The following is a 15,861-nucleotide window of genomic DNA, read 5'->3' on the forward strand; positions in this document are numbered from 1 at the left end:
TACTTTTCCTTTATAAGGAGACCTAAATACTGCATTGGTTCCCAGAATTTTAAATGCAAATGTTGTACCTTCTAAAGCTGGTTATTGTAGGTGAAGAAGCTTGTAGAATTTGAATTTATTTCCAGCTTTAGTGTTTATAGCAATTGCTATGACATCAATAAATAAAGCTTCAGTATAGTTACCTTGTCTTCTTCTGGGTTCTCTGTTACCAGTAGCACTGGCAAAATATTATATCCCTTGGGAATCTTCAATTCTCGAAGCAGATTTCAAAGCAATAGAAGGAGCAGCCTCAACACTGACTGGTAACCTACATATCCCAGCCAGGAGAACACAAAACGTTTCTGTTGCCTTAAAGCACAGCTGCACCTTTCCGAGGGCAGGAAACTGGAGTTGGAACAAGAGACCAACACAAGTGTTTGGGAACTTGCTGAGATACCGACTGATGTACCTGTTCCTGCACTGAGGGCTGCTGAGAGAACCAAGGAAATGGAATTAGAGCTGTGAATGTTTTGTACTCCTATAAATATGCTAATGAGCAACGCGGTTCCCTTTGTCAGCGTTTTCCAGTGGTGTTTCTGGCTGAAGAGCAGTGAAGCTCAATCACAAGTAACCAAGCCCTGTGTACTGAATCAGGGACAGGGAAAGAGAGGGAGCTCTGTTTATGCTCTGATCCCCCTGCAATTTTACTTTTCTGGCAGAGGTAGTCTGAGTATCATGGCAGTGTCATTGCACAACCTTCTTTAGCATATTAATGAAAGAAACATGAAGAAACCAATAAAAAAATAGTTCCACTGCTCTGAAAAACAGGTATAAAAGTCTGTCACATTAATTTAATAATATTGACAGCATTGTTCAAGTTCACTTTTGACCCATACATTCAATGAGAGAGGGTGACATATGGATCTAGGTTAGGAATAAGCATAAGTATTTTCCTGGCTGTTGAAGGTCAGATAAAAAGTAATTCACAAGATTTTTTTAATCTGCATTTTCTCTCTTTTTTTTTTTTAATAAGAGGTATTTACTTGCTACTCAGTTCAGAAAGACACATTTCCAGGTTTAATCTATCTGTGTGTACCGAAACAAGTGTGCAGATAAGAGCAACTAAATTTATCATGGCTTTAGTGAAGTGGGCAGCCAAGATATATATGTCTCTAAATGATTACGAAATATGAAGTAGTGGCTTTTTGTTTCAAATATCTGCATATGCATATAAATACATTGATTATTTTTTTCTTCCTCCTCCAAATATTTTAATTAGGTGAAGTCTGCTGGTCTCAGCTGCCTTTACAGTTGACTTCATTGTCAGTTCTCAGATGGCCAATAGGGGTAATTTTGCACGGGTGACTGATTTTTTTTCTTTCCATAATATGCCCAGTTTCTACAGGCTTTGCTTTCTGCATTCTGCTATATTTCATTGGGTTATCTCTAAAACAGCCATGTTTGGAGTATATTTGATTTGCATTATGTTTTTTTCTTTCATTTTCCTTAATAACTTAATTTCTTTAATATTTTTGGGGGCAGGGACAGCTGATTTATTTGTAGTAATAGACAAGTCCAACAAATACATCTGTATGGGTGTTATTCTATGTGTTTCCAAGTAAAAAATTGGCATTCCAGTGCTGTGGCAGAATTCAAGTTAACAAAGGAGAAATTTTTTACTTAAAAACTGCGTGTTGAAAAATTGCACAAAGTTTCTGTATGAAATATTTATATTTTTTAATGGTGCTTTATGGAGTTGAAGGTTTGATGGAATAATTCCTGATGCCTTGTTGAAACGTGCCTTAATTTATGTAAAGATTGTCAAAATGGCAATTGAAAATGTCTCAGTGCTTTGTGACATTCTCCGAATGTTGCTTTAGAGCACTAAGAGGAGGATATTTTTGCTGCTGTTAGTTTTTCATGTTTTCAGGATATGAAGTTTGATCTAAAGTACACAAACAGAGATGGAAATTTCCCCACTGACATGAGTGGCCTTTGGAATAGGTCCATGTCTAATTTCCTTCAGTCCAGGACCAAGAACACTCTTACAAACTACATAAACATTGGTCCTACAGGACAGAAAACGTGAGGTGACACATTGTGACTTTCAAAACATGCAGCGAGTATGCAAGCACAGGAGAGCTGAGTTTTAGCATTAAAATGGTAAGTCCTCCCCAAGGAGAGACCATACCAAGAGGCAAGAAAGCCACTATAATTTCCAGACAGAGCTTGAGACAAAAGATTCTTGCACTGCTATTTTTTGGCTTGTTCTCACTACTAAGACTTCTTGCTGTGCTTCCTCTCATTCCTCTCACATTCTTGTTGCCAGTCACCTGTTCTGCCTCAGCCTCCTGTCCATGACATGACTCTGCCTCCCCACGGAATGACTTTCTCACATTAGTTCCGCACTGTCTTTTCTTTTTGTCATGTCTTTTCTTCATTATAAATAGATAAGTAAGTATATAAATAGTTTGTATGTGTTAACAGTTGAATGCATATTATGACTATGGGCACTTTGATAATACTCTCTAATGGATTTAATATATTTTTTAATTCTTCAATTAGTTATTATCAGTATCGAGGAGCTTTTATTTGGAGAAGGTGACAGAGCAGAAGAGTTCAGATTCCTGATAACTAGCAGGAGTCACACTTTAAAAAGTCTACTCATATGCAATCTCTCTTTTAAAGAGATTAAATTTGGTTATTCCCACATTTACAACCCTTCAAAAATGTACCCTCCATATAATGCACTAAAATGTTTTCTTTTATATTGTAGGGATTTTTTTCTTCGAATACTAATAATCTTGTTCTAGTGAATTTAGATTGCTGCAAAAGCAAACCAGTAACTTCTTTCTGACTGTGGAATAGTTGTATTAATACTGAAAATGTTACAAAGAAAGGTCTCAGTTCATACTCAGTTTGACCTGTGAAAATGCTCCAGGGTATTTTTGTCAAGTGTCTGTGGGGAATATTTCCCTGTAAACCTGTGAGACTCATACAGTGCAAGTGTAATATTTAATTAATATATCTAATTGATTTTAAATACTAGGTCAGATAAATCTGTACTTCAGTGTCTGATTGCTTATGAACAATCTTTTCCCTGCTTTTTGGGTAAATGACCTTAATAGTATTCATAAGCAGAGATTGTTGAGGCATTTATTTTGAATCAAAACAATAGTTTTTCATTGTTGCACACTTTTGCAACTCTGGATAGGCGTGTAAGAAGAAAGACTTAATGAAGGCAGGTGTTGCTGTAGTATTGCTAGAACATCTGAATAAGAATAAGAAATACTGAAAATATAAAAGAGAACTACTTTGACAAAATTCCAGAGCAGTTTTTTTGTTATTCAGACCAGCATGTGAATTTTTGGAGTAGTTCCCAGACCAAAGACTTTCTCAAAACCCCCTTTTTTTTAAGAGTTATGCAGATCACCAGGGTCATTTACTTGCATGTCTAATATTTATCCCTATTCTTTGGCCTGTTCTTTTAGATTATGAATTTTGCAGTGACTCTGTCATTGCCTGTGTTCATACATGATATAAATGTTGAGAACAATAACCATCACAGTCAAACCAAAGGTGAAGTGACTGTGGCTGTTTAATATGGCTGTGACTGTCGTACTGAAACTTAGGAGGCCTGAACCTTTTCCTTAGGGTTGCTTCAGAGTTTCTAGAGCTGAGCTTTCTGAAGCAGAGAGAAGCCCTGATCATTCAGTGACTGCCCCTGGATGTTCCACTCTCACCTGCACACCATGAGCCCCAGGCACTGATGCTCTCTGTGGCACAGTGGTCCTACAGGCTGTAAGGCTGGTAGTTAAATTTCTTTGTCTGTTACTATTAGGGAACAGATTGGAATAAAAAGAGCAATTACAAAACCCTGAATTATATATACCGAAAATTTTCTTGATTAAATTTTTTCTTAGATTTCTTGTCAAGGAAGGAATCAGACCTATTTGTATGACAGATTGGGAACTTAGAGACAATTGGGGTTTCTGGGCATTACTGTGTAGAAATACTGACTGTATTCAGTCCATCAGTGTGACTGTGAACCCCCAGAGGTTACCTCATACATTTATTTAATGCAAGTCTGTTTTGTATCCTCTGGGTGCCAAATTCCACTTGCATAATTTTATATCACATAATCAAGATCTGTACAAGTTTGCTCAGAACGCAAGAAACTTGTTTCTGGAATTTAACTTTCCTCTGGGCAGTGTCTGCTTTATTCGGATTTGGTAAAATAAAATACTTAAGAAAAATAATTTTACCGATGCTCTTTTACGGGTGCAACTTCCATTAAACAAGGTATATGTGTCACAACAGATATTGATATGTTTAATGTGTGGGCTTTTAAGATCATGCATAATCAAAGACTAAATAAGCAGAATATAGTTAGTGTACATTGTACTGTCAGCTCTAATCTTCTCAGAGGCATACAGCTGTCTTCTGCCACGACTGACATACTCTCTCTTTTCCTAGTTCACTGCTGAGGGGTAATTGCCTCTGCTCAGATTCTATTTTTATTTGACCCGCAGCCAATTGTGTATTTTCTCTCCGACAAAACTGGACCTGGCATGGCTTCTCTTCTTTAAAGCTGTGCCATTAAAGGATTGATACTTACCAGTGACTGTCATACTGAAAATTAAGTCCTGTTCTTGCTTGATTTTTTATATTGGTTTCTGAATTTCAGTGTTGGATTATAAACTAGACATTTTTATAATTTGAAAATGAAGGGAAAGAAATGCTCGAGTTGCCCTTGCAGGCTAGGAGAAATCTCAAGTTGTTCTTTGGAGATGTACTCATTCTCAGAGAAGTTCAATGGCTTTGATATAACTGCTGTAAAATATGTAGGTCTTCCTGTGATTTTCCCACTCTAAGTTTTGGGTTTCAAAAAGATCAAAAATAGAACAGAGGATGAAAGCCTATCAGGGAAACCAGCACAGTTCAACTTCAGAACTTGAAGTCTGATTATAAGAAGCCGTTAGCTCAGGGAGCCTTGCTTGTCCAGCACTTATGATTTCCCCTGAGCTGGAGAAATACTAATTAATATTCACAGGGCTAAGACTGTTTAGCTTAATGGAGAGACCGCTCTTTATTTTTGTCTTATTTCCATTTTTCCAAACAGACCAAGGTTTTATTTCACATTAAAATAAATGTAGGCCAAAACCCAGCTGACATGATGATGAGACCAATTTAGCTGAGTACACAGACTAAAACGGTGCAGTCAGTGCAGCATTAGATAAGAGGTAAGATTGTGCTCTAAGTTGAAACGCTCCTGCAGTGAAGACAAGCCCTAAGAGAAAGATGTCAGAGAGCATAGGAAGCTTACTAGGGCAGAGACTAATATGAATGAAATTAAGTGAAAGGAAAATGTAAGCTGTCAAGCCTATTAGCTTGAGCTGTAATATACTGTAAAATAAATTTCCAAAGGAAATTGCTGCATTTTAACCAGAAAATGTAACACTGCATAAATAAATAGCTGGTCAATTAATGGGCTTTGCAGTATATGTGTCTTTAGAGTATGAATACCATAGGTAATGTTCTTGCATGGGCTGCATGTGTCTATAGGTGGTTGCTGCATCAACATTCATAATGTTGTGGTTTTCCAAGTCAAGGCTGTGTTCAGCCTGTTTCCCATGTAGGGAGAGGTCCTTGGCAGCCCTTCTGTACCAAGGCTACTCTTCGTTACTGGGATTTTCATGAGTTGCAGCATTATTGCCCTATAGTTCATTAGCTTTAAATTACATTTATTATGAGAGAAAATATATAAATGAATTTTGTTTTGTCCTTTCCACTGGATGCTTTTTGATCATTCTGTGTGAGCAATAAATCAACACCCACAGAAAATGGCTTTTGGGAAGCAGGATTTCATACAGTCTTTTCTGTTTTTGTTAGTGATGGCTGAATTTATTTACTGCTTTGTTTCCCATTAAAATTGGTAGTAACAGAATCACCAAACATGCTTTCAAACTATGGCGTATTTTGACTGAGAATGGTTGCACATATGTATTACTTTCTTTTATCACCAAACAATGTGTATATGCTATCAAAAGTAAATTTTTAGCATTTTAGGAACTTGTTTAGACATTTGTAAACATGAGTCCCTGCTACGTAGATATGGTAAACATTACTTTTTTCAGTATGTTTTAATTTAGGGACATCATAATGTAAATTAATGCACTAAAATATGTTTATATTCTGTGTATTTAATATAATAAACATTTACATCATAGGTCTGTTAATTGTTGCATGCACACTAAAACCTCCTCTGCTTTACAAATGGCACGCTCCTTCTCTTGTTCCCCTCCTACTGCCACCTCAAACCTTACCATAATAGTGGGAATTTGAAATCCCTGTAAAAGAATAAGAAAGATTATTGTGCTTGATGTGCCATTTGTATATTTTTGTTTTAAGAAGAAATTATTGCAGTGTATATAACAGTATATTTGTAAAGGAGATATTCTTTGAACATTTTATTTTCAGGGCAATAAGAAATTGTACCTTTCAAGCTCCTAAACAGCATTTATCTTTTTGATAAAATACACTGTTAGGGAAGAAAGTATTTTACATTTATAGGCTGTCTGTTTACAAAAAGATATTTTCTTTTAAGTCCTAGGCCACCAATTCCTCTATCTCTGCTTCTATCAGAAGAAGAAGCAAGCATAATAATTCAATCCTTCTGGAGAGGTTATCGGGTAAGAGTAATCTATAATTATTTTGCTTGATGTTGAAAACTGTAGGACTGTGAAGGCCCCAGGGAAAATCCTTACATAAATTTTAAGTAGGGGATACTATAAATAGCTGCTGAGACCCCTATGGTTCATTGGCTTTGGATGTTGCTCTGCCTTATGCCTAGTGACTACAGTTTTTTTCACAGGCATTTATGCTGATGTAATCTCAGTGTTTTCCTCAACAACAGAAAATCCACAGAAATTGGATTTTCAAAAGTACCATTCACAGTGAACCATTTTCTCTTTTAAATTTAAAGTTGCTCTGGCTAGTTGCTAAAGGATGGAATCTTATTTTGCTTCATGCAGGGATATGTGAGTGAGTGAGGGTAGAGATGCACATGGAGGATTGGTGAGGTCTGTGTGTTCTGTCTGAGCATACAGGAACAAAAAATTGAGACCAAGAATGAGACAGGAGATCTAGGAGAGGCGTGAAGGCTTTTATTCCAGGAAAGGGAAAACAAAATGGTGAGCAGATGTTGTAAGACACACTAGTAATACAACACTAATGCAATCCCCAGTTTAAGGGGGGAAAGCAAGGAGCATAAAATAAATACAAAGAAAATTGTCTGATATTATTATTTTGGAGGGTAACAGCCATGCTAACCCTAGGATGCTAAATGAATTATTTTGAAAATCCTAAACAAATTCTGTAAAATTTTTTTTTTAAAAAAGCTTCATGCCTTGGAAAGAAATGCACTTGAAATTCAGGTGACTTTGGTGATGAAGAAATGTCTTTGCTTCCTTTGTCAAAATTTAACCTTCTAAATAGCCCCCAGATATAGCAGCAATTTTGTTGTGATGGACAGTGAGACATTTCTGGATGTCAGGTGTTCTTTAAATAACAATCAGTATAAAACACTCTCTGGTAAGTTCTTTTTTACTATTTTTAACAAGCACAAATATATAAGTGGCTCCTACAATGTGCTGTGCAGCCAAAGACGATGAAATACCTCAAAATGGTCTTGACTGATTGATTTTTGCGGCGCTTTCTGTTGTTCCTTTTCCTTTGTTTTTCTTTTTTAAACAGAGATGGCATTGACACTAACATTAATTAGGCCAGACAGTATCCCTGCAGGCATCCTTACAGAGGAGTATTGCAAAGGCAACCATTATCCAATAACAGCCATGTTTGCTGAACAGTGCAAGGTTGCTCAGATACTTTGTGCTTCTATAAAAGCTTGTGAAGGGCACGATTCTCCCTTGCTGTACAGATTAACTTCAGAATTTTCACACTAGTATCATTCTAAACCAGATCCCAGAAATGAGAGAGAAACCCTAGCTGTAAAAGGTAGGAGACATAAAAAATAACTCAGACTATAAAATTAGCTGTTAATGTTTTTCTTATTCGAGATGAAAGAAATCAGGCTTTTAAAAATCAAAAATTAAAGTCAGAATATGAAATAAAAATTATTAATAACAAGTTCCTACACAGGGCAATGTGTTGTCCTTGGACTTTCAAATTAAGAGAACACTAAGCTTAAATGGGATTTCATTTCATTAATGATAAAGTATGTTATGAAAATTTACCAAAGAATTCAGATTATTTACTTTTAAAATAGATAGCTCTGTCAGCTAACACTGATTTAGTGTGGTAATAAATGAACACTTACAAATAATGCCCTTTTGCATTCTATGGATATTATTGTGTCAACATTTGAAAAATTTTTCTGATGTTTTTCATTAAACTTTGTTTTATAATTCAGAGAATTTAGAACTTTTAAACACTGTTATTGAAACAAAAATGTACACAGTGTGTTAATATTGAATAATTAAACACAAGCACACATAGATACTTTACATGGCTCTGTGCCAGAGACAGTGCACTTCATCATTGGTTTTCTAAGACATGTCTTCTATGGACTCAGAGCACCTCTGAGGTATTTTGTTAACCATACTGATTTAGGCAGTAGAGTTTGTCTAGTTATAAAACTGACTGAGCATCATGTCTTCTCATGATACTTCACTTGTTTCTGCCACATCTAGTTGTCTGAGTGTGCCAGTATCAAAAACATGTAGCAAAAAATGCAAAAATAGATCAGGGTTTTTTTATGTAAAGGTAAAATAAAACTATAGGTACAGAATATTGAGAACTTTTTCATAATAAACCGTGATCAAAGCAGTACATTCATCATTATCTGCAGCACATTTCAGAAAAACACTTGTTTTGGTAGTAATAATTGATGGCTGCCATCAACAAAGTGCTTGCTACAATCCTTCATGCAAAGACATTGATGGGTACTCTGAAAATTATTTCAAGTTCAGTCAAGAACTAAATTCCAGAACAAAAAGCAGCGGGAGCTACAACTGCTGAGTTTTGTAAGGAGATCACAGAAAGGAAGATGTCATCTTGAGTGGGCTCTTTGAGGGCAAGGAGGAGCACTCAGAGAAGACTTGAGACAGCTCTGTCATCAGAATTCTTTCTCTTCACTTTCCATCATTCTTTTTTATTGAGGTTCCATTCACCTGTCACGGGCCAAGGCAGTATTTAGATAGGTATCAATTTTCCAGGCACTTTCCCAGTGAAAGATGATATATTCCTTCACCCCTCTACTGCAGAATCTTTGCTTAGTGCCATTTTTTAATAGAGTCTTTTTAAACTTTACAATTTGCAGAACTATTGGACTGAGGGGATTTTTCATTAAAAAAATTTCCTCTGATGTCTCTGGGTGAAGTTTTGGTGTTTTCCTTCTGCTGTTGTGCAACGTGTTCTCACTTAGCATTGGAAGAAGTTTATTTTGACTAAATCTTGTAGATTTTTCTTAGAGTTGAAATTGGACAGCATTATGTAAATATTCAGGGCTATTTTATGAGTATTGTTTGAGCAAAAGTTAAACCTGCTTCAGTTTTGATTTGTATCTTGCAAAGTGCAGTCGTGCTTTTGCTATCACAACTTTTATTACTTTCCAGCAAGTTGTGGCACCTCGGAAAGGCTCAATCCCAGAAGGTCACACGAATATTCCCTGTTATTTACAGCAAGTGTAGATTCAACTCAAGTGACCTGGGTAGGAGTGAACTCTCACTTCAAAGCTCAGACCCCTCCAGGGCTGCAGGCGTAGCTGGGCTGCAGGAGGGACACCAGACTCTGCACTGTTTATTTGCCTGGAGATTTTGCTGCTGAGTCATGGCTTTTCCATCGTGGTGGAACTGCACTCTGGTTACAAAACAGACTGCTTTCTGAGGAATTATCACAACTATGCTAAACTCTAATCTATTAAGCATATTTGGAACATTTTGATGTATTTTGTTACATTCCTGTTACCTGTTTTACTGCAGATGGCATATCTGTGTTTTGTTTGGTTTTTTTTTTCTTTTTTTTTAATTCACTTTTTAGAAAAGACACTTTGTTCTGGGAGCTCATTTTCACTGCTTGGATTTAGTGTTGGACTTTGGAGTATTTGAGTCTATATGACTATGCCTTCATCTCAGAACACTGTATTTCACTATGTTTCACTGCACTTTCACTGTTTTATTTGTCTAGGGAGAGTATACAGAATATACTCCATTTGCCATTTATCTTTTAACTGGTAAGAGTTATTGTCTTCATTTGCAGTATACAGAGACCACTGTGGCCCTGGCATGGGACAAAATACAAGTCACACAGCTGAAGTTGTAGAAGGGACACATTTTTTCAGAAATTCTATAGGTATAGAGGTAGTAATTTCTCTAATTTCCTGCCTCTTCCATTGCTGTCATTTATATGCTTGAGTCCCAATAAGCATTCCCTGAACCCCTACATGTGCAGATAAACTGACTCCATGTAATGGGGAATTATTTGGCTTATAAAACATAAATGACAACCTAAAAGAAAAAATGTCTTTTGCAAGCCTGAAGTATCCTGTGTTTGGGATTATATTTTATTTTTGCAAATAGTACTTGATGAATTTAACAGAAAATGATCTTATTTTTTTGTATAGCTGAAAAGAAGATCACTAGTAACTGTAACTTCCTTCATTTTTAAAAGTTCGTACCAACCTTGTAAGAAATTCTTATTACTTTTATAGAAGATTTTACAGAACTATATCAGTATAATGGGATGTTATTAGAGGCCTAAGAGGTATCTGATGTCAAGTCACTGAGTAAAAGTCTTGGCTGTCTTTATTGATCGAGTCACCTTGTATTGTATTTCTGCTCTGCCAGTGCACTGTCTGAAATATAACAAGTTATCTTCTCCTGAGTGGATTGAAGAGTGCTATGGGAGTTCAGCTACTGTCTATTGCACTCTTAGCTGCACCACAAATGAGAAATTCTGTGTAGAAAGAATACTTTTGATAAATAATTTATATTGTTTTCTTTAAGGTTTGGGTTTTTTTATAACCAGTGGGAAACGGAAGTCCTGCTCTTTTGCTCTGTATGTGTCTTAGTAAAGTGAGAGAAAAGCAGAGTGTAATGGAGAAGAGTACTAGAGTTCAAATCACAGAGCAAACTCACTACTATATCATGTAAGAATAAAATAAATAGAAATTTATTTAGAGATTTTCTAGAGAACTAAGTAGTCATCTTCCTGCAAGAAAAAGGTGTCCAGGAGAAATTGAGGTTATTGCTACTTGTTTCTACCATGTTATTCAACTTCAGCCCAAATTACTAGGACATTAAGTCATAGAATCATAGAGTGCTTTGGGTTGGAAGGGACCTTAGAGATCATCTAGTTCCAAACCTCTGTCATGGGCAGGGACACCTTCCACCTGACCCATGGTCAGAGCCCCATCCAACCTGGTCTTGAACAGCTCCAGGAATGGGGCATCCACAGCTTCTCTAAACATAGTCCTAAAGCATAATGACATTTTTTGTATGTAACATTTAGGAAAAAAAAAACCAATCCAAACCAGAAACTGCATTTTAGAAATAATTCTACTACCATTTCCATATGACTCTAAGAGAATAGTCTCTAAGGAAATACTGGCATGTCTCCTTCCTACTGTTGTTCAGAAGGACAGTATCTGGTGCACTGGAGGTAGTAATTGTGTGAATGCCAAGGTAGGCAATGGGCAACTCACTGCTAATTAATCAAATCCTGCTTACAACAAGTTTAAGTAGCAGAGTGGTAAAAGTTGGTGATACAGAGCTTTTATGTTAGAAGGAACTACACCAGTACAAAAAAAATACTAGAAAAATTCAACTTAAATCTAAATGGAATCAAGGCCTATGACTATTGTAATTTTTTTGTGGAGGCAGAATTATGGCCTTCATGGGGTGATTGACTGACAAAGAATAGATATCACGTAATGCAGTCCAATTACTTTAAATAACAGATTAACGACTCTCCTGTTTGTGAAAATTGTATGGCTGGGATTGCCAGTCAGCCTATTTGCAGCTGATGGCAGGTGTGAATCAGTTTGCTGGAATAAATTCCCTTCTGTATGACCCTTCATGCTCCTCTTGTGCTCTATTATATTGGTCACTGGGTTGGTTTTATAGTGTTGTGGTTTTCTAAAGGCACTAATACCCTTCAGCATAATGCCTGAAATTTTAATTAACTCAAAGAATAAGCGTCTCACTGCAATCACATTCTCAGGAGTCCTTGCTAATCAAAGTGATCCCCTAATTGGCATATTTATGTTTTCAATGGGGTTTGTCAATGATGTGTTTTTTATTTCTCTGTAAGTTGAAAACTGTAAACCTCTGGGATTTTTCTTTTACCTCGGGCCCAGCAAATAGGATGGCTGTCATGTATTTGTCCAGCCACAGCCCCATGAAAAAAATTGTATCATCATCTTGGGTAACACAAAGGTATATAATTTTAGTTGTATTTTCTGTTTTCCCTTTCACAGGTCCGGTGTGACAGTGAAATACAAGAGCTACGTCAGTGGCAAAAGAAGTGGAGAGAGGAGAAACACATTAATAAAGTAGTGAAACAATTCTGGACTAAGCAGGAAGCCAAAGGTAAGTGAATTAAATTGGGGGGGGGCGGTGGGTTTGGGTTTTAGGGGTTGTTTGTTTGTTTGTTTGTTTAGGGTTTTTTACATTGTGTTGAATTTTTATACTTTGAGTTGTGCTAAAAAACAGGCCACAGAAGGATGCTAATCCTGAGTGAGAAGGTGAAGTCTGGTGGAAATGCCTGGCTGTTCCTTTATAGTCACTATTTACTCTGTCTTAGTTGCCTGGATAGTTGCTGAAAGTGGCAATGAAAAATACAGTACAGTGCCAAAACTCAGTAATTTCAGAAGACTATGACAATTTGCTGGCACAGTATTTCATAGGGCAGGATTAGACCTCTACCAGGTGGGTCATAGTACAGTTTTTCCAAACTGTGGGATTTCTCTCTGGTAAATGTTTTATTGGCATTTTCCTGTAGTTATTTATAGCAGAACTTGGCCTGTACAGTTCTAAAAAAAAAAACCCAAACAACCCAATAAATTGCCAAGGGAAATGAAGCTGGATTGCTTTAAGAACCAACACTGTAATTTGTTTCTTTTTTTGCCCTGTTTGTGGACAAGGCTTTACTGACAGGGCCAAAGTTCTATTCACTTAGGCACAGAGGTTTAATTATGATTATTCACCCAGCCTCTTTGTCTACTAACTCAGGAAAATTTATAAGTTCCTCAACCTGTCTACATTTTAGCAGCCTCTGTGGGCTGGACTCAGCCCTGATACACGTGGGGATGTGAACTCCACCCGCAGCTGGAGGTGAGAAGGGGTCGTTCAGCTGTGGCTGTGTTGAAAAGAGGGGAAATCACGTTGTACCAGCACCACTGTGTGCCCTTCAGTTTGGTGACACTGTCCCAGGTGTGTTCTCAGCTGGCCAATCTTTGCCCTGACCTACTGGAGAGTGATTTTTATTTTGGTTATAGATAGCAGGGTTACAGTTACAAGGGCTGCGTAGATTTGGCAAGCATTTATTTATATTTATATTACAGTTTTAATCTACAAAAGATCAGGTTTTATTTACCAATCCATGAAATTTCCTAAGGGATATTTTATAGCTGAATTTAATTAATTCTGAAGAACAAAATCATACATCACAACAGGGGAAAACTGCGTTTATATGTGTGTATATATGAGGTGTATATAAGGGAAGTAGAATTCTTGGCTTTAGTAGCTTAGACCTAGAAGATTAAATCATACAGTAACTAGTAACAGTGTACAAAAATGATGAAAAAATGAAATCAACGAGACATAAGTTGTCTTCCAGCAGACTTGAACTAATATGTAATGAAAACTTGGGCAGAGCAACCAAAGTTTTCTTCAGGTGGGATTTAATAGCCTATCTACTGTGGTTTATTATGACTTTACTTTGGAAAAAAATGTAGGCATCTTTTCTTTTTAAAAGAAAACATAGATATATCTGGTTTTGATCATCTGAAAACAGTGGATTCAAATTTACTATGATCAAATTATTCTCATTATAGATTTAAAACATAAAAGCTGAATTCTTTTCTTTGTAGTACATGTTTAGTTCTGTCAGTGTTAATTGTTGGAAAATTGCATTCCTGGAGGTGATAACAGAAGATGGTCTACCAGGCTTGCTAATTAGTTTTAAATTATTGCAATTTAATGTTTGTGGTTTAGACTTTCTGTTTCTAATTTGTTAGTATTTTTATCATCTCATCAAGGCATGTTTTTTCACACATTTCATTGTCCATGATACCAGTAAGAGTTACAAATGCACATTTCCCACATCTAAGAAACAAACCTATATATTCGCAACACACCACTATGAAAAAGGATGAATATGATATTAGGTGATATGATGACAATCACAGTTTCAGTCTTCATACATGTAAAATCTTAAAGGTGAAAATTACAAGTGCATTTTCAGAGCACAAGATGAAACCATTTTCAAAATGCTGCCTAAGAAAAGTAGAGCCTAAGGGTGGACTGTGTCATTTGGCAGTTGAATTGATTAAAAAAATTCCTGTGAATAAAGAAATTTAATCTTTCCATAAACTATACTTAAGTTGTTTTGGAGAGCTGTAGTGATAAGATTTCCTTTGCCTTCTTTGCCAGTTGTTTCAAAAGGAAAATTTTCTTTTAATCACTCTCATAGAGCTTTCTTGTCATCAAATCAATTATTTCAGACTCTAGGACACACAGCTGTTTAACCACTTCAAAGTTGCAAAATTGCCCCTTTTCAATTTTTTCTTAAACCACTGTAAGTTTATATTGCTTATAAACATTAGCTTTCAATATTATCACATTGTTTCTGTGATTCTTTAACTGAGCTCTGCTAAGTTAATTTAAGAGTATCCATACATAAAATAGCCTTGGGGCCCAGACAGATGGCTATTTGGAAACAGCTGTACTGGTTTGAGAAGTTACTGTCCAGGGGTTTTCATTATCAATCTCAGCTGTGATGCCATAATTAATTTTGTTAGTGCTCCAGCTGCTCTTATTTCTGCTGTTATTGTCCTACTGTTTATTAATGCTGTTAAACCCTCTTTCATTATGAAGTCAGCAAGGTTAGTTTAACTGCTTTCACCAGTGACTCAGTCTAACCCAGCTGACTGCACTGAAGAGGATTGTGAGCACTCGTACAATAATGAATAGCATAACACAACTACTTCTTAACCTTGTCTTTCTAAGCATTTGGTTTAACTGAATTAATGAATTAGGTTAATTCAATTAATCTCCTTTAATTAAACCACTGAGCTCTTTGCATCAAGCAGACAAAGCATTTATTGTTACTAAAAACTCAGATGTCACAAATAAAGCATTAAGATTCATGATCAAAAGAGAAAGAATAACACTTTTAAATAGATACGGCATTTTATTATGAAGTTAACCACATTAAGAAAAATAATGAAGTATCTCTTAAATTTCTATCTCACCAAGCCTGTTTATTAGATGCTGTAAACAGTGTTGAATCTAACTGTAGGGGATGAATGGTGAGTTGCCAAATAGCTTTTAGAAAATGATGACTCGAGCAGTAATGTGATTCTATTGACACTACTAGAAAGATCAGCATACCTTCCATGGAAATATCAGCCAAAGACTCGGTTAATGTGAGCTAACAGGCAGAGTCTGCTTTGTTGTGGCTTTCAGCACAATGCAATGTGTACCTTATTTCAAGGGTATGTTCTAGGCAAAGACATACAGCTTTATGAAAGTGTGTTTGTATAATGTTGACCAGTGTGACAATTAAAAAAGATAATAATAAGAAGTTAGAAATGTAAACTAATTGTAATTAACAAATCCAAAAGCATTCTTAATTTATTCT

At 36.2% G+C, this 15,861-nt stretch overlaps 1 protein-coding gene across 1 annotated transcript in view; it reads left to right on the top strand.

The window, feature by feature from the left end:
- Positions 1 to 15,861, top strand: part of IQCK (IQ motif containing K) — a 36,543-nt gene that overhangs the window by 10,158 nt on the left and 10,524 nt on the right. Inside the window, exons 7-8 of the mRNA XM_064672944.1 lie at positions 6,587 to 6,671; positions 12,476 to 12,587. Coding sequence (XP_064529014.1) covers positions 6,587 to 6,671; positions 12,476 to 12,587 — 197 coding nt within the window. The remainder of the gene's footprint in view (positions 1 to 6,586; positions 6,672 to 12,475; positions 12,588 to 15,861) is intronic.

The sequence above is a fragment of the Pseudopipra pipra genome, chromosome 16, assembly GCF_036250125.1.
Source record: "Pseudopipra pipra isolate bDixPip1 chromosome 16, bDixPip1.hap1, whole genome shotgun sequence".
Classification (NCBI taxonomy): domain Eukaryota; kingdom Metazoa; phylum Chordata; class Aves; order Passeriformes; family Pipridae; genus Pseudopipra; species Pseudopipra pipra.